General features: G+C 43.9%; 1 protein-coding gene and 1 pseudogene across 1 annotated transcript; both read left to right on the top strand.

Annotated features, from left to right (window-relative positions):
• The first annotated feature begins 7,812 nt into the window (after window positions 1-7,812).
• LOC136534559 (probable beta-D-xylosidase 7) lies at window positions 7,813-12,703 on the top strand (annotated as a pseudogene).
• A 1,332-nt stretch (window positions 12,704-14,035) lies between these two features.
• On the top strand, window positions 14,036-20,377 carry LOC136534558 (uncharacterized). Its single transcript, XM_066526974.1, has 3 exons — window positions 14,036-14,094; window positions 14,188-14,495; window positions 19,910-20,377. Exons 1-3 carry the CDS (start codon window positions 14,036-14,038, stop codon window positions 20,248-20,250), a joined length of 708 nt encoding a protein of 235 aa, XP_066383071.1. The 3' UTR covers window positions 20,251-20,377.
• The last annotated feature ends 1,329 nt before the right edge of the window (window positions 20,378-21,706 follow it).

Here is a 21,706-nt window from a genome sequence, read left to right as displayed (position 1 = left end):
TATTTATGCAAAAAAGTATATTTTTAATAGTTATTCATTTCACAGTTCCATAGTTTTGTGACATAGTAGCTCCATAAAGCCATATATTTTTCTAACAAATTAATTGATTCACTGTTTTGTACACAGAAGTTATCCACCATCTATTAGTATTACAATTATTGATCTGTCTATTATATTTTTCCACACTAAGGCTACAATGGAAGTATCAAAAATGGTTGTACAGTATGTCAAGGTTGACGTTGTGTTTCATGGAAGAAGTGTCAAGGTTTGTTGACAATATGAAGAAGCATACTTTGAGGGAAAATCAGAAGAAATCGTATGTCCGTGCTCTCACTACAAGAATTAGACATGGTTAGAAGTTGATGAAGTCAAATTTCACTTGGTCCAGTGGGATCTCATCTAGGGCTACATGATTTGGACCTTTTATGGTAAGAGAGATAGGACTGCTACATTCGGAACATTGATGCAAAGAAACCATCATTCCGCTATTGACGGATGACTGTGGTGACTCAGGCAAAACCGCAACCGATCATGATGATTATATCACATTGGCTGATATTTTTGGAGACACAAATGGTGATGGTGATGATGGGGGTTTCAATGATCCCGAGGATGTGGAGCTCATTGAGGAGAAGCAGCGCCACTCGATGATAGTGACGACTTGTTATATGGGACCCTAGGTGGCTTGATAATTTCACAAAGATGAAGAATGTGGTGAAAGAGCCTCTTTATAAGGGTTGCCCACCAAAATTGATTGTGCTGCATTTTGATCTTCGGATGTTGATGTCGAAGGCTCAATTCAGATGGTTGGATGCTAGTTTCAATAATCTGTTATGGCTCCTTGGTTCTCTGCTTCCAAAGGGCAAGAAAGTGCACGTCAATACCTATTGGGTGAAAAAAATATTCAAACTAGTCATGATGGGTTTCCAAAAGATAAATGCTTGCCCTAACCACTATATCATGTACCAAAGGTAGAGGTTCATCAGTTGTTCGAGCTATAGCACGAGCAACCAGAGGAATGCTTATGTTGAGTCCATGCAAAAGATGAGGGGGCCTCAAGGGCACCAAAGAAGAAGGGCAGCAAAAAGAGTGGTAAGGTTTCTCATGAGGAGGATGAAGAAGGTTACAATTATAGAAGAATCCTTGCCCTGGTGATGTGGTATCTACAAGTGGTCGGTCGCTTGTGGTCTCTAATTGGAAACCCTAAGGATGCTAAGATGATGTTCAAGCATGCATCTCATGAGGATAGGATGGGCAATGGCAAGCTTCAACATGGTGCCAATGCTCGACAATGGAAGCATTTTGACACCATGTACCCGAAGTTTCTTGATGAGCCAAGGAACATCAAGTTCGTACTTAGTACCAATGGGGTGAATCAGTTTTGTGACTTGAGTAGCACGCATAGCACATGGCCATTCATCCTTACCCTTTACAACCTTCTTCCATGATTGTGTGAGAATTACATGTACTTTTTATTGGCCATCTTATTTCTAGATCATAAACAGACTAGCATTGAGAAAGATGTGTTCTTGGGGCCATTATTGGAAGACATGAAGAAACTTTGGGAACAAGGGTCCACATGTGGGATGAGTATCAAAGCGAGACTTTCATGCTAATAGCCATCATCTTGGTTACCATCAACTGATTACCAAAATTTGTTTTCACTATCAGGGTACATCATACGGAAGACCAATTGCGTACTATGCTTGAATGAGATCTACTATGTTTACCTTGATGCATGTTATAAGATAGCGTACATGAGGCATAGACTGATTCCCAGTTAGAGGGCACATGTTCTAGTATGGTTTCTTATAGTTGTTCTAGTATGAATGCTTCAGAGTTACAATTGTTTGCTTTAGAGTTGTTGAAAGTGGTATGGTTTCTTATAGTGGTTCTAGTATGGATGTAGGTCTAAAGTTATTTTATGTAACCTTTTTGTATTCTCACTTTTTTTCCTTTCCTTCATCTAATATACTTCATAACAAAAAAATATCTTGCTCCCCTTTCAAAAAAAAAATATGACTACCATCTCACACTAGAGTTAATGGCAATATATACTGCCACACAAGAAATGAAAAAAAAAAGTTTTGTTGTCCCCCATTTGTTGTTGGTGGGCATATATATAGGGGAAGAGATACTTTAAGTATGGGCACATGAGGGATAAGAACTTGGGTTTCTATAGAAAATCGAGTTATGTAGTTTTCTTATCAATGAGTCAGTTTCTGTATAGACATACTCGTTTAGGAAAAGTATGGTAGTGCTCTTCTTTCTAATCATAGTGTGTATGAGTGTATGGGATCCTTAGCTAAAGACCAAAATTAACATTTGATAATCCAACTATTGGACCTGCATTTTGATTTCTATGACAAATTCCATAGTCCACAAAAACAAAGTTGTCCCTTTGAATCTGTATTATATTTTAAGATTTTGTTGATTGGTATCACAAGGAAAATGGCACCTAGCAAGGGTCAAATGTGATTTTGGTGATTGATTAATAACATTGTCAAATGGACTAATGCGGTTTGATAGTATATAAGATATTTAGTTCATTTGAATGCAAGGATGGCTTGGACAAAAGGCAGCACGAATTAAGATCAAGTGATTAACACCTCAAGGAAGATCAAGGAGCTGAGTTTAAGACCATAGAATACTTGCATGAAGCCCAAGACATCAAATAGATGAAGCCCAAATAAAAAGAAGAAAGGAAATTGAAGACGTTGAAGGCGAGACAGAGAGATGGGTGAATTGATCGTGTCTCGTTATTTTGGATATACTCAAATTGATACGATATCAATTCAAAGTTGTAGAGCTCTTTATTAGTTTTCCAAAAAGTCCAAGAACATCAAAAAGTTACGGCCAAAATACAAAAGTTTGTCTTGCTGAAAATTGAACAGCGGGAAACTCCGTATAAACTTCAGTGCAAGCTCCGATACCCAACAGAAGTTCATTGTGCCATCGAAAACCTCTGGTGCTACCGTTCCAAACCTTCGGTGCTCACTACAAATGTATAACTGGCTACTTCCAATGTATAGTTTACATGGCATCACCGAAGCTCTGGTGCTAGCTGTTCAAAAGCTCCTATGCTCATAGAAAAGTTGTTAGTGGCTAGAAACAGGCTACTTTATTTTGAATGTTGGGGCTACATATACCCCATTGCTCAACCATTTGAAGTGTGCTACAGCTGATGGAAGTGTGTGGAGAGTTGAGGCTCATCCATTTGTGCTTTAGCCACCAAAACTGCTTAGGGAAATATTAGGTGGATAGTGTAGGTGCTTTTACGAAGTGCTTAGGCTAATTAGACCACTGCTAAAAGTGCTTGATCTAGGTTTAGGCCTAGTGTTATTGAGGTTTGCATACCTCTTGCTTGCTCAGTGCTTGCGTGCATCATTGTTGTACTTGGAGGGGTTTGTAGTCTTGCGAGATCACTGCAACCGTGTTTATAGTGTGGACACCATCAGTGTACCGGAGGAAACAAGGCCTATGGCGTTTTGACTAGAAGCTCGATAGTGAAGACAACGAGAAATGGTCCAAGAGAGACCATCTCAGAAACCTACTTGCTCATGGGAAAGGCTCGAAGGCTATCCACAGAGTTACCTAATCAGGAGCTTTGCCCTTCCGAGGGGCTACAACAAGAACTAGGGGCAAGCATGAGCTTCTTGTTACCTCGATAAAAATACTAGTCATCGATGGAAGTTTGTATCTCTATCTCAATTAAGCTTCCACACTTTAATTTATGTACCTAGGTTGTATCCTTAATATTCTAGATTAGCTTGTTAGGCTAGCTGATAGGATTGGAACCTAGGTTGCATACTCTTTGCTGTAGAGATAGCAATACACTGCACATCTAAATAAATTACTTTACTGCATAGATTTTGATAAGTGAAAATTAGAGGTCAAGTTTAGAGTAGAAGTTTTTAGAAAGCCTAACTCAAAACCGACCCCCTCTTAGACGTCACAGTCCCTATAGGTGCTACTATACATTGAATAACTACAAACTGCTGCAAATAATATAAATGTGATTAATATTGATCTATTTTGGAGAAGCAATCAAATCTTCTTATAGTAATGCATTAGTCAAGTCGACATTTACCCCCTCCATCCTCAAATATAAGGTATATATCATACAGAAAGTCTACGACATATCAATTAATAGGGTAAAGCAAATGACACTCTCTTAATCTAAAGAGATCATGTAATTATCATATTTGGGTTGATAGACATTAACAATTGGTACTCATGTGAATTATGATGCCCTTTTTAATTGATACTGGGGGTTATCTCACCTAGAATCTTTTACAATCTAGAATAAATTTGAAATGATTGGGTTTCGCTACCTTATATAGATTTCATAATGAAGAACGTAGCAAAAGAAAAACTTCTTTGTATCCTACAATATAGTAGTCTAGACCAATATTTTTGGCTTTGGCACAAATGAGAGCACAGATGATGTCACACCCAATTTTAAGGATAAAATTGAATGCACTAACTCATGTGTGCCCAGGGATCAATCACACACACAAGCTGACAAATTACATAAAGTATCATCATGGTGTCTCTTACATCAGATCCATAATATAACTTAGTCTTACATCACACAGCGGAATATAAAAAGATAACTCTCTCGTGGGGCTTCATCACAGGGAAGGTCAACTGATTGACCACAAGCCTAAAAATCCTCAGGAAATTCCTTATATCCGTTGTCATCTGTTACCCATCTGGGATTTTTATCCAAATAAAGAAAATAAACAAGCGTAAGTACATCCCGTACTTAACAAGTTAACATGAGGTTATGAAGCTTAAAAAGGTTGACACTGATTTACTGTAGTTAGCATTTTTAGTAAGACAAGCTTTTATTATCAGGTATTATCAAATTTTGCTTAAGCTCACATTTAATCCCATAAGAACATATATCAGGGTCAAGTGTATCATATATCATCATAGAACATCTTAAATGATCATCAACAAGTAACCTAGTTATTCTATGAGTTTTTCGGGCCGCTCGTGACTGTGAGCACGGCTGTTATAACAGTTTGTAACCCTCTGCATAGGTGGTGCACATTCACCACGCAGTCAGTGATTCCCATATGCCCGGGTTAATTACTCCCATGTCACTGCCAAGGTGAGCGAGCAGGGTACACTATGAAGCCATTTCATAGGTTTCTCTAACAAGTTAGGGCCGCTAGGTTTCCTCGGCAGACAGATGTAGGAATCCCCCCTTTCCTATGGCACATATCCATCGCGGCTATACACATAGGAACAGAGGCAGTCCTATATCCAACGTGGTAAGCCCCATTTGCGCCATAAAGGTAACCTCTAACAAGCTAGAAAAGGTCCTATTACTGAGCTAAAGTCAGAGCCATATGACTCTCCCGGTTGCACTGTCAGTCCCAGCTTTTGTCGAAAGATAAGTCCTTATGGAGGGCCGGGAGCAACATGATCAAAAGTCATTTGCACCTTCGCCCTATGGATCAGTTGTTATAAATCATGTTATACTTTTAGTTCCATAGAACCATTCATCATCATGTAGATCATGTTCAATTAGAGCACTAGCAATCTACCCATATGCAATTAACCCATAGGAGTCAAGGGAATAAGTCATCAATGACTAGAATGTCCTTATGGTTACCAAAATTAGACACATGCACATGAGTAAATGATTAAAGTGAATAGGACATCAAGGTAGGCCCATGCTATACTTGCCTTAGTTCACAAACTCTTGCTGGTCCTACTGGTCGTCGAAGAATTCTTGGTCTCCAACGTTCTCCTCACCGTCTGAACGCTACCAACACGACAACATACAACATTCCAAAGGCTTTCATGCAAAGCAAACATTCCTATAATTAGAACAGTACACCAACAGTATAGAAAACAAGATCAACTGTTTATGAAAATAATCTACGTCTCGCTACGATCACGTCAACGCGAAGTTCACGAAAAACGGAGCTAAAATGCGAAAGTTATGATTTAAACGGGATTTCCTATAGCAATATATTTAATTAAATCTAACCGTGAAATTTAAAAGTTCCAAACTTGATCAACAGTGGTACTAATGCGTAGATTATGTAATTATGAAGCTAACGCAATTGGAACGGGTTAATTCGGAGCTAAAACGACGATTTTATAAGCAAAACAGTACAAATGGCATTTCTGTAAATACTAAAAACGTATTTTAAACTCAAGCAGTGAACTTTACACTTTCAAAACAAGAAAGCGTACACGGAGAAATACGCTAAGGACGGCGGGTTTTATTTGGCCGAACTCGAGGGGCTCTTTAGCATAATCACCCGCGAAGGGGTATTGGCCAACGGTGGCCGTCGGATTTGAAATGAACGGCTAGAAATGGATCTGGGGAGAGAGAGGAAGGGGTGGCCAGCCGGAACAGTGTTCCCGACGGCAAGGCGCCATTGCCGGCGGTGTAGAGGTCGCCGGAGCACGCGGTACAGGGCTAGGGGTCCACGGTTCGGAGAACCGAGGGCACCGGGAGAGAGAGCGGGAGCAAGGGAACTCGCCAAGGCCAAAGAGGTGGCCTGGAGAACGCGGTCGCCATGGCCGGCGGCCGGAGGTTGACGGCGCTCGCGGATAGGGCTCTAGAAGCCGTGAAACATGAAATTAAGGGCATGGTACGAAGGAGGGGAGCATGGGGGTCTCACCGCAGGGAAGAAAGTGGTCGGAGACGGCTCGGGGAAGGCGGGCCGCGCGGTGGTTCCGAGCTCAGTGGATGGCGGATCACTGGCGTCCACGGCGCGGCAGTCTCCTCGGGCACAGGCGACGCGAGAGGGAGCGGGGAGAGGCAGAAGGGGGGTGGCTCGGGCGTGGGCTCCGTTTTGTAGAGGCCGGGGCGCGGGGGGCGCTCCCACGATGTGCGATGTGGGCGCGGGCAGCGGTTGCGGCTGACGCACGCTGCGGTTGCGGGAGGAAGGGGGCGGCTCTGACAGGCGGGGCCGGCTGTCAGTCGCTGAAGAGGGAAGGGGGCGGCGGCAGTTGCTGGAAGGCCGCTCGGCTCGGCTGGGCCGGCGCGGAGCTAGGCTGGCGCGGATCGCCAAGGGGAGGCCGAGCTGGGCTGGCGCGGTGAGGAGAAAAGGTCAGCGGGCCTAAAACAGAGAAGGGGAGGAAAGGAAAGAAATTTCCTTTTTACTTTTCCAAACAAAATTTCCAAAAGCATTTTCAATTCAAATTTCAATTCTCTTTGAAATTTTGATCGATACCAAACATTCACAAAATAATATGCAGCGGCATGAATGCACATACATGTTACTATTTTATGATAAATTTTAAATTCATGAGTAATTTATTTATTTCTACATTTTATGAGCACAAAATACAAAATTAAATCATTTTAAACCTATTTTCTAAAAGAGGCAAATTTTGGGTGTTACAGATGAGAAATCATGCAGCAAGATAAGGTCGTCGATATGAGTTGGGAAATACATATTCTCATTAAATACAGTAGGTAGTAAGTCCAACTCGTACCGATTCAAGCTTGATCACTTTTTTGAAGGACGATTTGGCATACACTTCAGGACACGAAACACTTAACCACGCCACAAATAGTAGGTGAATCGGGGAAAGATTAGTTTAATAACAGAAAAAAAAAAGGCAATGCCTTGACAATAAGCACTACTAGTAGATGAAACCAAATTATTTGGAACCAAAATAGAAAGATGAAAAAAAATCCATATATATAGATCTTGTATCCCTTTTCATGAGAAAGGAAAAGGATCTAGCTAGAAAACGTGGCGGCCTTCCATTGGCCGAAGACGTTTATATAAGCGCACTGGTCCTTCTCACGAGTCACGTCTTCTAGCTCCCTCCGCCGATAGCAAAGTATACTTCGATCGCCATGGGTCGTCGTACCTTCTTCTCCTTCCACAATGCAACAAGCACGGCGATGGTGCTCCTGCTGGCACTGTTCTTTTCATCGACCGTGGCGGGGAGCGACCCGCTGTTCTCGTGCGGCCCGTCGTCGCCGTCGCGGGCCTACCCTTTCTGCGACCGTTCGCTCCCCGCGGCGCGGCGCGCGGCGGACCTGGTGTCGCGGCTGACGGTGGCGGAGAAGGTGTCGCAGCTGGGCGACGAGGCGGCGGGGGTGCCGCGGCTGGGCGTGCCGCCGTACAAGTGGTGGTCGGAGGGGCTGCACGGGCTCGCCTTCTGGGGCCACGGCATGCGGTTCAACGGCACCGTCACCGGCGTCACCAGCTTCCCGCAGGTGCTGCTCACCACTGCCTCCTTCGACGACGGCCTCTGGTTCCGCATCGGCCAGGTACGTAACCACCACCGCCGGCATGCGATGCGCCTACCTAAGTACCTAATTAACAGACCACGTCTACCGTATATTCTGTATGGGCGTGCATTGCACTATATATGTTTTCATATTGAAAACACAGATTGCTAGAGGAAGATGCTCACAGCATGCACGTATATTCAGTTTTTTAATACAAGCACATCTCTATCCCTGTGATGTGAATGTCTGAGAGAGATTAGGCACGGCAATGGGGAGGAAAATTCCGTGGACGATGGGTCCAAAGCCCAGTCCGTGCGCCCCTATCACTGCCTCGTGGCACCTTAAAAAATGAGACCGGACAAGAGGTGCGGGACTGGGAGAGGGAGACTTGAAGCCAACTAATATACAGATATGAAACCAGAAAGCTAGATTCTAGAGCTACGATTAGTCTGCAAATTAAATGTTCATATACGCAAAATCAAAGACTAGGAACGAAGGCGCTTGTCTTATGAGCCGTACTATTTCAGCGAACGAATAGTATTTTTCTCTCACAACAAATCAGCGAACAGTATTTTCAGTCATGGCTTTTCAGCAAAGCAAACAAGGCCAAAATATCATGAAATTCATGAATGTCACTGCAAACATTTAATTGGTGCGTCATTTTCATAGATATTATCTATATATATATACGGAATGTTTCTTCTAGCAGGACCGCCTTTGGTACAGTAAGATAGTGTGGGTCACATCCTTGTGTCGTACTCCTTCCATCTAACAAAAATATATAACTCTCACTTTTTTAGAGTCACAAACAATGAATAAAATTATAAAAAATATTAATATTTACATTAAATTATTAATCTACTTGGAGACATAAATGTCAATATTATTTACTATAAACTTAGTTAAATTTGAGCTAGTTATTAGACTTGCACAAATCGCATAGTTATATTCTTTTCTGGACTGAAGGAGTATAGTATATTTTGAATATTGACAACTATATATGCTTGCAAAACTCTCCTGACTTGCAACTTTTCACTGAAAACTAGCATGCTGAGCTGTACATACGCATGTTTTTTCCTTGTGGTAAAATTAAATTGGACATGGGTTGTAGTGCAAATGTATCATGTGTGTATTTTATTTAATTTTAACAAAATGTATCATGTGTGTAAATTAAATTGGCCGTACGGACTATACTTCCAAAATGGCGGCTGTAACTTCCGCCGTCACGGCCACAGGGCAAAGACAGCACAGTAACAGTTATGGTAGGTAGAGGATGAGAGGTGTAGTACGTTCAGAATATGACTCTGATTGGTCGCAGGTGTAGTACGATATGCGGTGGTTGCAAAGGTACGCGTCTTCTCGCCTAGTGGCTAGTGCAGTACTACGCTCTGATAGATCGAGCACGCCCGTTGCTTTTGTTTCGGCCAGCACCGATCCATTGATTGGTGTGGCAACCAATGCAACTGTTACAGCTTCACTGATCTCACACCATTCGTGCGCTGGGGCTTGCTGGATGACTTTGATCCAGCTTGATTGATATATAATAATCGAATACTGGTGGCGATATATGTCGTCCCAACAATAATCGGTATGCTTACTGCAGAACAGGGTTAGGGCTCCTTTGGTTCCCGGGAACCATTTCCTAATCACTGGCCGAATTGTTTGGCTAATTTATATAACCTTTGGCTAGCTGGAACGATTCTAAAGTGAAATAGTTTTTTGTTTTTAGAAAAAAAAAACAGGAAGAAGCAATGCCTCAGTTATTTTGTTCGTAACGTTCTGACTTCAGATTACGTGAAATATATAGGTGAACATGACACCACTTTGCATCCTGTTGTCGTCAACCTAAAGACGATAGAGAAATGTGAACCATGAGACACAGTACTGTTTTTCATTCAGGGCCGCATGCAGATGCATGTGCCTGTCTTTGTCACGTTGCTTTGCACCCGCACCCTACATGATCGATCCATCATCGTTCGGAATGCGCGTACATAATTGAGGGAACAGCAGTACAACTCACACCTATCGGTTACCCACTTTAACAATTGCCAAAGTGGCAATCACCAACTTGTTGAGCGTGCAACCGAAGCATGTCCTACAGTCCTACTATTCTTCATGGAATGATCGTTAGCCAAGTTGGCAGCATTTGTTTGTTCGTTCGCTAATCTAATCGCTAGAGAGATTTGCTGCGTCCTGCCATGGTAACGTGAAAATTGGTATCGTGCAGGCCATCGGGCGGGAGGCCCGGGCGCTATACAACCTGGGGCAGGCGGAGGGGCTCACCATCTGGTCACCCAACGTGAACATCTTCCGGGACCCGCGGTGGGGCCGCGGGCAGGAGACCCCCGGCGAGGACCCGGCCGTGGCCAGCAAGTACGGCGTCGCCTTCGTCAGGGGCATCCAGGGCAGCACCCCCGCCGGCGCTCCGGCGACGCTGCAGGCCTCGGCGTGCTGCAAGCACGCCACGGCCTACGACCTCGAGGACTGGAACGGCGTGGCGCGCTACGACTTCGACGCCCGGGTGACGATGCAGGACCTGGCCGACACGTTCAACCCGCCGTTCCAGAGCTGCGTCGTCGACGGCAAGGCCAGCTGCGTCATGTGCGCCTACACGGGGATCAACGGCGTGCCCGCCTGCGCCAGCTCCGACCTGCTCACCAAGACGTTCCGAGGCGCCTGGGGCCTCGACGGTTACGTGTCCTCGGACTGCGACGCCGTGGCCATCATGCACGACGCGCAGCGCTACGTGCCCACGCCGGAGGACACCGTCGCCGTCGCCCTCAAGGCTGGTAAGTTTATACTGGCCGGGGAGCTTTAATCAGTAAGTACGAGACACTGCACTAATATGACTGACCTGGCTTTTATTAATTTATAATTTCAGGACTGGACCTGAACTGCGGGACCTACACACAGGAGCACGGCATGGCCGCGATCCAGCAGGGGAAGATGACGGTGAAGGACGTGGACAAGGCGCTCACCAACCTCTTCGCCGTGCGGATGCGGCTGGGCCACTTCGACGGCGACCCGCGCGGCAACGCGCTGTACGGCCGCCTTGGCGCTGCGGACGTGTGCACCGCCGACCACAAGAACCTCGCCCTCGAGGCGGCGCAGGACGGCATCGTCCTCCTCAAGAACGACGCGGGCATCCTCCCGCTCGACCGGTCCGCGGTGGGCTCCGCGGCCGTGATCGGGCACAACGCCAACGACCCGCTCGTGCTGAGCGGGAACTACTTCGGCCCCGCGTGCGAGACCACCACGCCGCTCGAGGGGATCCAGAGCTATGTCAGGAACGTGCGGTTCTTGGCCGGGTGCAGCTCGGCGGCCTGCGGCTACGCCGCGACGGGCCAGGCGGCCGCGCTCGCGAGCTCGTCGGAGTATGTGTTCCTGTTTATGGGGCTCAGCCAGGATCAGGAGAAGGAAGGGCTGGACAGGACGAGCCTGCTGCTCCCGGGAAAGCAGCAGAGCCTCATCACCGCCGTCGCCAGCGCGGCCGAGGCGGCCGGTGATCCTTGTGCTGCTCACGGGCGGCCCCGTGGACATCACGTTCGCGCAGTCGAACCCCAAGATCGGCGCCATCCTGTGGGCAGGCTACCCAGGCCAGGCAGGAGGGCTTGCCATCGCCAGAGTCCTCTTCGGCGACCACAACCCCAGCGGCAGGTTGCCCGTGACATGGTACCCGGAGGAGTTCACTAAGGTGCCCATGACGGACATGCGAATGCGTGCCGATCCGGCCACCGGATACCCGGGCAGGAGCTACCGCTTCTACCGGGGCAACACCATCTACAAGTTTGGATACGGCCTCAGCTACTCCAAGTTCTCACACCAGCTAGTCACCGACGGCAAGAACCAGCTGGCTCCTAGCACGAGCCTACTTGCCGGCCTGTCCGCGACGACCAAGGACACCACGAGCTATTACCACGTCGATGACATCGGCGCGGACGGGTGTGAGCAGCTCAAGTTCCCGGCGGAGGTCGAGGTGCAGAACCACGGACCAATGGACGGCAAGCACTCGGTGCTCATGTTCCTCCGGTGGCCCAATGAGACGGATGGCCGGCCGGTGAGCCAGCTGATCGGGTTCAGGAGCCAGCACATCAAGGCAGGGGAGAAGGCCAACGTCAGGTTTGATGTCAGCCCGTGCGAACATTTCAGCCGGGCGAGGGAGGACGGCAAGAAGGTGATCGACAGAGGGTCTCATTTCCTCATGGTCGGCAAGGAAGAGTTGCAGATCAGCTTTGAAGCCTGATGTATAACAGGACAAGGATTACAGTTCACAGGTGGTGCAGAGCAAGTCTTTGGTTGGTAACTTCAGCAATACAGCATAGGACACAAGATGTTAAGTAATTTATAATTCATTCGTAATTGCCTCAAAAAGTTGGGGCTTTTACATGTAATTTATTATTATCAAATGTAATCATGTTTACCTGTAAAATATAGTTGAATTATTATTATTGAAATAAAATCCATTTTTCAGATGGGAAAAAATCATGGTGATCCATCAAACAACACTCGTTATAGTAGAGAACCAGTGGATGTGTACGTGCGGTACGTATGTGTTTATCAGAAAATCATAATAGAGGATAATATAGTAATAAGATATTCAAAAATTCAATTTCTATATATGTAGCACGTTCTGATCCTGACAACACCAAAGAGCACAAATGACATTTCCATTGAGCTAATCAATGCATATACATTGGTTACCATGAGTGGTTGGTGACGTTAAGACTAATGGTGAACCCTTGAGCTTAACGTGACGGTAAGGCTTTTGTGGTCGATGTAGGAGCTGATGGCAACCCCACCCGAACGAGAGGGGGCCGAATTATCAATTGTCTGGCCATGGAGGTGTGTCAAGCTTGGTATGACACAGTTTCGTACTTTTAGAAGATCACAAGATGCTCTTTAAGACTTGGCTTCATTAGAGTTGCACTTCACCAATCTCCGGTGCAATGAGCACCGGAGTATCTTACAACCAATCAATCTTCGGGTTACCTCACAATCTTTAATTTGAGTGTTTTAATGGAGCCCCACTAGCTTCTACTCCCATCGCCTAAGAAAAGTGTCGGATAGAGTTTTGCGCTAGTCAAACTTATTTATAAAACATAATAACAACATTTGTATCGTAAGTTTATTATAAAAATGTATTCAAAGGTTAATTTACTAATATTTAGTATGCATTGTGAATACTATTAATATTATCTATATATATTTGGTTAATGCTAAAAAATATTTATTTTTTTGAGAAATAAGAATGATACTTTTTTGATGAAAAAGAGTAAGGGTTTGTTTGCATACTCGAAATGATTCAGTTTCCGGTCAAAATCATCCAAATCTGTTCCAAACACACTTAAACAAAAGCACTGTTTCTCCTTGAAACGATTCTTGTTTTCTTCACTAGCTCTCCAAACAGCTATATCCTAGTTTCACAACGATTCTCTTCTCTCCTACGCTACTAATTGTATTGTTTCAATTATAGTTTTTAGTGCAATAAGCTAAAATATGTCATATTTATATTGTTCCCTGTCCATAAAAAATCTAGAATTTTTTATGCATACTTTTATTTATATGATATGCATATTACTATAAATTAGAATATAGTTCACTAGCCAAACAAATTTATAAAATAATTCTAATTCCAAAGGCTTCTTTAAAAAATCTAAATTTAAAACGTTTCTGCAATGGATTTATATAGTCAAAATTCTAAAAGAATCCAGGCAGTAGTATGCCTATTTTGATGCAATATTTGAGGTGACAAGTCATGCCCGTGACTCCTGCACCCTAGTCCTTAGGATGACAAGCCTGTCCTTTGTCTCTGCCATGTTGACAGATTCCCCGTCGACTCCCATCCGCAGCTCCCGCGTGGTCACATGTTTATTGTAGCATAAAATAGTCTTAATTTATGTATTTAATTTCATAAATAGTGTATATTTAATTCTCCATATATCACACATCTGATGAGATAACCACAGGTTTAGGAGGCGGAACCACAGCCCAGACCTGTCTCTCTCTCTCCCTCTTCCTCCTCTTCGCGGGCACGGGCAGCGGCATCCTGCGGCGCGATGCTACGCGGTGGAGGCGGAGCTGGAGGGGCTGTGCGCCGCGTGGGGGGCGGAGCCATACCCCGGCTCACCAGCGGCGCGCGCGGCGCTGGCCAGCGTCGACGCGGGGGTGGCGGTTCGGGCGCTGCGCCGGGTCACGGCGCGGGGTCGCCGGGGTCCGTCGGGACGGACGGCGGGCAGCGACACCCTCGCATCAGCTATCGTGCGCGCGGTGGCAGGTCGTTTCTTTTTCTGCTCTCTCTTTACTCTTTAGCGACCAAAGGGGAATGCAGTGCGTCGAGTCTGAACGGCATTTTCTTGCCTAACGTTTTGGAGACATATTTGTATATGTGTCTATTTTAATGGCTCTTAGTACTGAACGCACGTTTCAGGGGATGTGATTCTAGCCCCTCTTTGGCGATGTTGCTTTTCTCATGCGGTCTTTATTAATTTGCTGGTTGTTCAGATTCAACTTGCAGAAGATTATACCCTACTTAGGAACGTAAGTTTAAAGATTATACCGAAAAAAGGAGTGTTTATGTTAGTGGCTCTGGGTACTGTACATGTTTCAGAGATGCTTTTGGAGTTTTGGTTCTTGCTCCCTTTTTTGGCCATGTTGTGTTCCTTCATGGGGTTTTTATTAGTTTCGTATTGAACTTGTGCAAGCTGGCATTGTTCAGTAGAAAAGTGAGTTAAAAAAGATTATACTGGAAATTTAGTTTTTTTTCATACGTTTTTGTTTTTTTAAATGTTCATTGTACTGTGAAGCTGTTTAGCAGATTTACTGCCCACCGATGCTTTAGAAAATGTTCTGGACACAAGATCCATCGGTCATCAAATGGTCCAAAATTGCCTAAACTCACCATACTGTATCTCTTTGCCTTTACCATGTCTTTCACATTTTTTTGGACTTCTAGAATATCAGGCATTGTGTCCTTGGTGATGAAAATATGACACCCATACATATGATCATGTTTGGTGTATGGTATGGAGGGATAGGAGGCTAGCAAGGGTGTCCAAGTCAAGAAGGAGGCCCGAGGCTAATTCGGTTCGAGTCCCCGAGGTAGAGGTCCAAAGCAACTCAAGTTCGAGCCTGTCTCGGAGTCCAGGAGCAGCACGTACTAAAAAGGACACCCCGGTCGCATATGCTGTCTGTTTTGGGCGTTCTTTATACGGATGGAAAGGTAATTTCATGGAACTTCCAATGGCACTAGTCCCACCTTAAAATTCGATCGGAGTCAATGGGAATCATCGAAATAAGTAGACGTCCGACAGAAACCGGAGGCCCGGTCCAACATGATTTCAAGCCTGCCTCGGCCTCCAGGACCAGTCTGCCTTAAATAGAGTCCGGATGTGTCCTGGGCGACCAGTTTAAGGCAGACTGGTCCTGGAGGCCGAGGTAGACTCAAAATCATGTTGGACCGGGCCTCCGGTTTCTATTGGACGTCCACTTGTTTTGATGATTCCCATTGACTTCGATCGAATTTTAAGGTGGGACTGGTGCCATTGGAAGCTCCATGAAATTATCTTTCCATCCATATAAAGAACGCCCAAAATGGACACCGTATGTGACCTGGGCGTCGTTTTTAGTATGTGCTACTCCTGGACTCCGAGATGGGCTCGAACTTGAGTTGCTTTGGGCCTCCACCTCGGGGACTCGAACCGAATTAACTTTGGGCCTCCTTCTTGACTTGGACACCCTTGCTGGACTCCTATCCCTCTATACCATGCACCAAACATGGTCATATGCATGTGTGTCATGTCCTCATCATCCTCCCCTTCTTGATGAAAAGCCGTCATCGACGTTGATTGTGCTTGAAACTAACCTGCACAACACAAAGGAGAATGGAGTTGCGAAGACAAAGGGAACTGAAATAATTATGAGATGGAACGTGACCATGTTTCCAAGTTTCTAGCATGTCATCTCGCATAAAAATTTTAGCACACATGTAGACTCCATGATCCGAATGCACAGGATGTATGTCAGCGCTATCCTGCAAAAGATTAGAACTAACCAAAGACAATGCAGGAATAGATGGTCTAGCAACCAACAATGCTCCCCTTCTTAGAAGTGAACTTGTTTCTTTGAGAAACATGAGAAAATATTTGTATTATTATGGCTGTCCTCTAAACGATCATAATCTTGTACAACAAAAGGAGAATTTATATTACTACGAACGTATACTCGATGTATCATATATTGTCCTTTGTTGTTATATCCGCCAATAACATGATATGTGTGTTTAGAAAACCAAGGCAAATCAGCATATTTAAAAAGGCTCTCCTCCAAATAATCTAGGTTACATAAAACATCAAATTCAATGTAACCCAAAGCATGTAAAGAAGATAACAGTTTGAGCTCATCAGTTTTAGTAGCAATATGAATAACATGTGTATTTTTAGCATAAGTGACTGCTTCTAAAACATGTAAAACTAAAGCATCATCAACCAATTTATCTTTATCACAAGAAACATCAAGCAAATTATCATGGGACAAAGATAAATCAAGAGAGGGTTCCACTAACAATTACTCTATGATAGCATGATTTGTAGAAAAATTTAGTACATTAAGACAATTTTTATCTTCTGTGAGTGTAGCACCATGGGCATTACCTGTGTTTTCAGCAGAAGTAATAGGTGCATTGTGAAGTCATGGTTCTGAATTTGCATATGAGGTTGTGAGCTCCTTATTTTCTTACATGCCATCCTCTCGCTTATGTATATTATCCTATAGAAGGTTAGTCATAGCAAGAGGAATAACAACATACTCTTCCTCTAAATGGTGCACCTCAGTATATGAAGTCAAAACAGGAGGTGGATTAACAAATATTTCTCGCATAAGAAGTTTCATATCATTCCAAGTTTGAGGTTTATCAGAAGGATCTAAAGACTCCCACCAAGATAAAGCAGAATGTCGTAAAACACTAGCTGTATTTTTTACCTTCCTTCTTGGACACATAAAGCGAGTAGCAAATATGTTATCGATGGCAATTTCCCACTAAATGTACTCATCAGCACCTATACCATCATAAGTCGGTGGATACGAACAACCTGTCATTGTAAACACAAAAACAGAAACAAACGGTGAAAGTTATCCCTACCAAATGACTATGTGGTTGTAGTGGTGTCACTTTTCATAGTAAGTGGAAGCGTCTTACCAAGCTCTTACAAAGTTCTTACCAACGTAAGCAGTGGGCGGTACAACCGATGGCTGGTTCGTGATACCTATAAGGTAGTGGTACCGAGATTGCAAAGGCCTTTTTTCTATTCTGATCTGAAGTATATATATGGAGCTTGGGAGGCTTAAAATATGGTAGCAAGGAATAGCAATAATTTAAGTCCGAAATTGTAAGATTGAAAAGTAGTCCCAAGCTAGTCTATGTCGCTGGCCTAAACTTGTCCTGGACCTAGTTTAATCAAGCAATACAATGCAACTCAGCATAAGGACTCAAAAGGATGCAAGCACTTCTGAACTTTTTTCACTTTCTTTTTCTTTCCTTCTTTATTTTTTTCTCTCTCTTTTTTTAGGTGCGGCTTTTTTTTCTTCTTTTGGTTTTTGCACCTCTTTGCCTTTAACTCTTTCTTTTTTTACTCAGAAAAGTGCTGCTAAAATAATTGTAAATAAAAATATCAAGAAGCTACAATGTAGTGTGATCTAAACTCTCGGCCAGCAAAGCAATATCAGCAGTAGGACTGCCTAGGTGTGGACACCCTGACAGGAACTTTCCTTTTGGATTAGCACAAGGAAAAACCAAAGAGATGCCCAACAAGGATCACAACTAACCAACAGTAGAAAATCGTGTGTGCATATTATTTCCAAAAGAGACTATAACTGTCAATTAATGCTTTCCTTTCTTTCTAATTGTGTGCAAGAATAATCCACTAGCTACAACCGTGGAGATCAGATGAGATATCCTTTTTAAACGTGGAAATAAGGATCAGGATAAAGATTTGTACTATATGTCTCTCTCAACTTGACTTATTCTTTGCCCTCAATTTGCTCACGTAACAACCAACTGGAATGCAAGATTTGGCGAAAAGGAACAAACTATCACCCCACTGGAAGACAAGACTTGACACTAGACCAAGATCACACAACAAAATCTAGACACAACCAACACGATGACACACGAGGGACGACCGTTCAATAAAGCAAACTAAAATTAAAATATTGCAACGGCACAACGGGTGATAGGATAGGGAGAAAACAAAGATTAACACAAATATTTTTGTGGGACAATTTTCTAGATTTATAGGACAAAGACAAAATAAAACTAGGATAATGATAAACCTGACGGTAATACCTGAAGCTCTGATTACCACTTAAATAGAAACGGGGATCCCGATCTTCCGTCAGGTACAGGTAACTATCGTTGTGGCAGAGAATGACACACCGATCCGGCTTCAGATCTAAAGATCGAACCCTGCAATCTTAGCACCACAACTCCTCTAGTTATCAACTGAGACACGGATCCGGTTGACCTCGCCAAAAAGGCTAATTCCTGCCTATGCAACGAAGAACACAAGCAAGAACAAGAAAGAAAGCAACCAAATTACAGATGAATGATTAATCTCACAAAGTTGGGGTCTTACAAACCGATGAACAGCGAAACTGTTCTTGACAGATTAATCTAAGCAAAACCCAAAACCTAATGATGGCGGCGGCCTATGATTATAAAGGTCTTAGGGTCGTCGCCTACCCTGGATGCGACCCCTAATGGGCCCAAACACGATACACGGTCGAACGGACCAAAAGACAGTGTCGCAGCACCCTGGCAGATTCTGGACGCTGACTTGTTTTGATGATTTCCGTTGATTCTGAAGGTCTTTTGATGTGAGACCACTTGTATTGGCTTCCTTCTCAAATTAGCTTTCCAACCATATGTGGATCGTCAAAAACGGAGTCCGGATGCGTCCTGGGTGACCAGTTTAAGGCAGACTGGTCCTGGAGGCCGAGACAGACTCGAAATCATGTTGGACCGGGCCTCCGGTTTCTGTTGGACGTCTACTTATTTCGATGATTTCCATTGACTCCAGTCAAATTTTAAGGTGGGACTGGTGCCATTGGAAGCTCCATGAAATTATCTTTCCATCCATATAATGAACGCCTAAAACGGACACCGTATGCGACCTGGATGTTGTTTTTAGTACGTGCTGCTCCTGGACTCCGAGACGGGTTCGAACTTGAGTTGTTTTGGGCCTCCACCTCGGGGACTCGAACTGAATTAGCCTCGGGCCTCCTTCTTGACTTGGACACCCTTGCTGGCCTCCTATCCCTCCATACCATGCACCAAACATGGTCATATGCATGGGTGTCGTGTCCTCATCACTTGGTTTTGTAAATGTTGTTCTAAATGTCCACGATTTTGGAATTTTTGATCAATTAATCTAAGGATAGCAAGTGCAATGGGTGTTTGAACTTTTTGCTTCACTCTGGGTGTTTTTTTGTGTACACCTACATCAAATCAGATTTTTTTGAATCTTTTGTTTCAGCTTAACAGCCTACCCCAACTTGCTTGGGACTGAAAGGCTATGTTGTTGTTGTTGTTGTTTTGTTTCAGCTGAATCAAATGCTATATCTAGTTTATTTATGATGCTCTTTCATTGATAACACTGTGTTTCGTATTTATGATATCTTCTTTTAACAAAGCAGAAGGATCTTCATCTGATGGCAAACAGCTTATGGGATGCGGCGCCTACCAATCAACTTTTGGGATCTTCAACCAGGCTGCGAGTGCTCCTTCTTGGGTGCTGAACAATCCGGCGCAAGCAATTTCTGTGCGTCTTGAGCAAATGGTTGCCCCCTCAGGAAGGTTTCTGGCTGCAACACCATTGAACCTTGAGGTGGGTAAACCTCAGAAGGCATCTAGTGGTTCTCAAAATGCAAGTGCTGGTTCTCAAAATGCAAGCCCCCAAATGTTAGCACTTGAAGAACTGGAGTTTTCAAAGGTTTTTATGATCTTTGGCTACTTGGATGGTAAGTTCCCGTTGTAGTAGGGTGAACTGCTTCAAATTTACACATGTAGCGGCAATATATCTAATAGAGCCTGTTAATATAAATATGTGGGAAAGCCTTGTCAGTGTAGAAGCAGGAAAGGTAAGCAGCCAACTGATTAGCAATCAGCCCAGGAAGAATAGTATCATGAGAATTAGGACAAATTGAGAGATATTAGCACTTGCTTGTATGTGCCTTTATTAACCAGGCGATCATAATCAGGAGGATAAGAAATGAAATAATCTTCTCCTACCCCTCTACCTCTCTCTAATCCCTCCTCTTCCACCATAGGGCGTAGAGGCTTCAAGCCTTGGCCTGAGACAGACCACGACTACCACCTAAGGAGTCTAGGTCCAAGTCCAACACCTCCTAGCCATAACATAATAATGCAAGTATCTTCCAAAATAGTATTGTCAGGTTGTAGCACCTGGTTTTAAGGACAAAACTAGATACACACCATATGTGAGTTTAGGAAGTCAAATCACATATATGGCTACAAATAAGGGTAACATCAAAAGACAATGCTTTATTATATAACGTACTTAGAATAAAGAATATAACCTTAAACAGGAAGCAACGGCAAGACAACTCCGATCTTCAGGTGATGACTCTAACTCAACAGGGACAACTGACTGGTTGATCACAAACCTAACTCCTCCAAACTAGCAATCAGGTATTCATCCGGAATTTTTATCCAAGTAGTAAAAATAAAGCAAGCGTAAGTACACTCGTACTCAACAAATATAACATGGGGTTCATGAGGCTCAAAAGGTTGACACTGGTTTACTGCGATTAGCTTTTAGTGAGTCATGATTTTAGCAATTGAGTAACAACAAGTTTATTACAAGTCCACATAAACACATGATCAGGTAAACATGAATAATGCATAGCATAAACGATTAACCATTAATGATCATCTATTCCGTAAGAGTTCCAAGGCCGCTCGTGACCGTGAGCACAACTGATATACTAGTTTTACACTCTGCAGAGGTTATACACTTTCACCATGAGCCATGATTTACCCTTACGCCCGAGGTCGCGAGCCTCTTAACCCACTACCAAGGAAGGTCGGCAGGGTTCACTATGAAGTCTTTCAAAGGTTCATCTAACAAGTGTAGCCCGCTAAGGATTCCCCATCAACCAGTAAGATCCATCTCCCAAGGTGTGACTAACAAAAAGACATAGAAACCAAAGTGCACTCCCATGGCAGGCCGTGAGATCAAACCAATCGGAGCCCCTCTTGCGCCTTTCGATAAGCTACTACGAGTTAGAAAATATCTTCATACTTGACTGAAGCTAGAGCCATGTAGCACTCATGGTTATACTGTAAGTCCCGGTGACCACTTACAGATAAGTTCTTAGAGAGAGGAATTTAGAACATCACAAAAACTATGCTCTAGTCCCCTTATTCCTTGTTGCTAAAAAGCATCTTTTAGTGTTTATTGCATATTTCAT

The sequence above is a fragment of the Miscanthus floridulus genome, unplaced genomic scaffold (assembly GCF_019320115.1).
Source record: "Miscanthus floridulus cultivar M001 unplaced genomic scaffold, ASM1932011v1 os_2044_2_3, whole genome shotgun sequence".
Classification (NCBI taxonomy): Eukaryota; Viridiplantae; Streptophyta; class Magnoliopsida; order Poales; family Poaceae; genus Miscanthus; species Miscanthus floridulus.
Note: the sequence above shows the minus strand (reverse complement) of the source record. Positions and strands in the feature narration are given on the sequence as shown.

Excerpts from the sequence above, each read along its gene's own strand:
- LOC136534558 (XM_066526974.1), top strand. The coding sequence starts at position 14,036 with ATGTTGACAGATTCCCCGTCGACTCCCATCCGCAGCTCCCGCGTGGTC. Across the intron at positions 14,095-14,187 it reads CGCGTGGTCACATGTTTATT|GTTTAGGAGGCGGAACCACA; the intron begins GTAGCATAAAAT and ends AGATAACCACAG. Across the intron at positions 14,496-19,909 it reads TATCGTGCGCGCGGTGGCAG|AAGGATCTTCATCTGATGGC; the intron begins GTCGTTTCTTTT and ends TTAACAAAGCAG.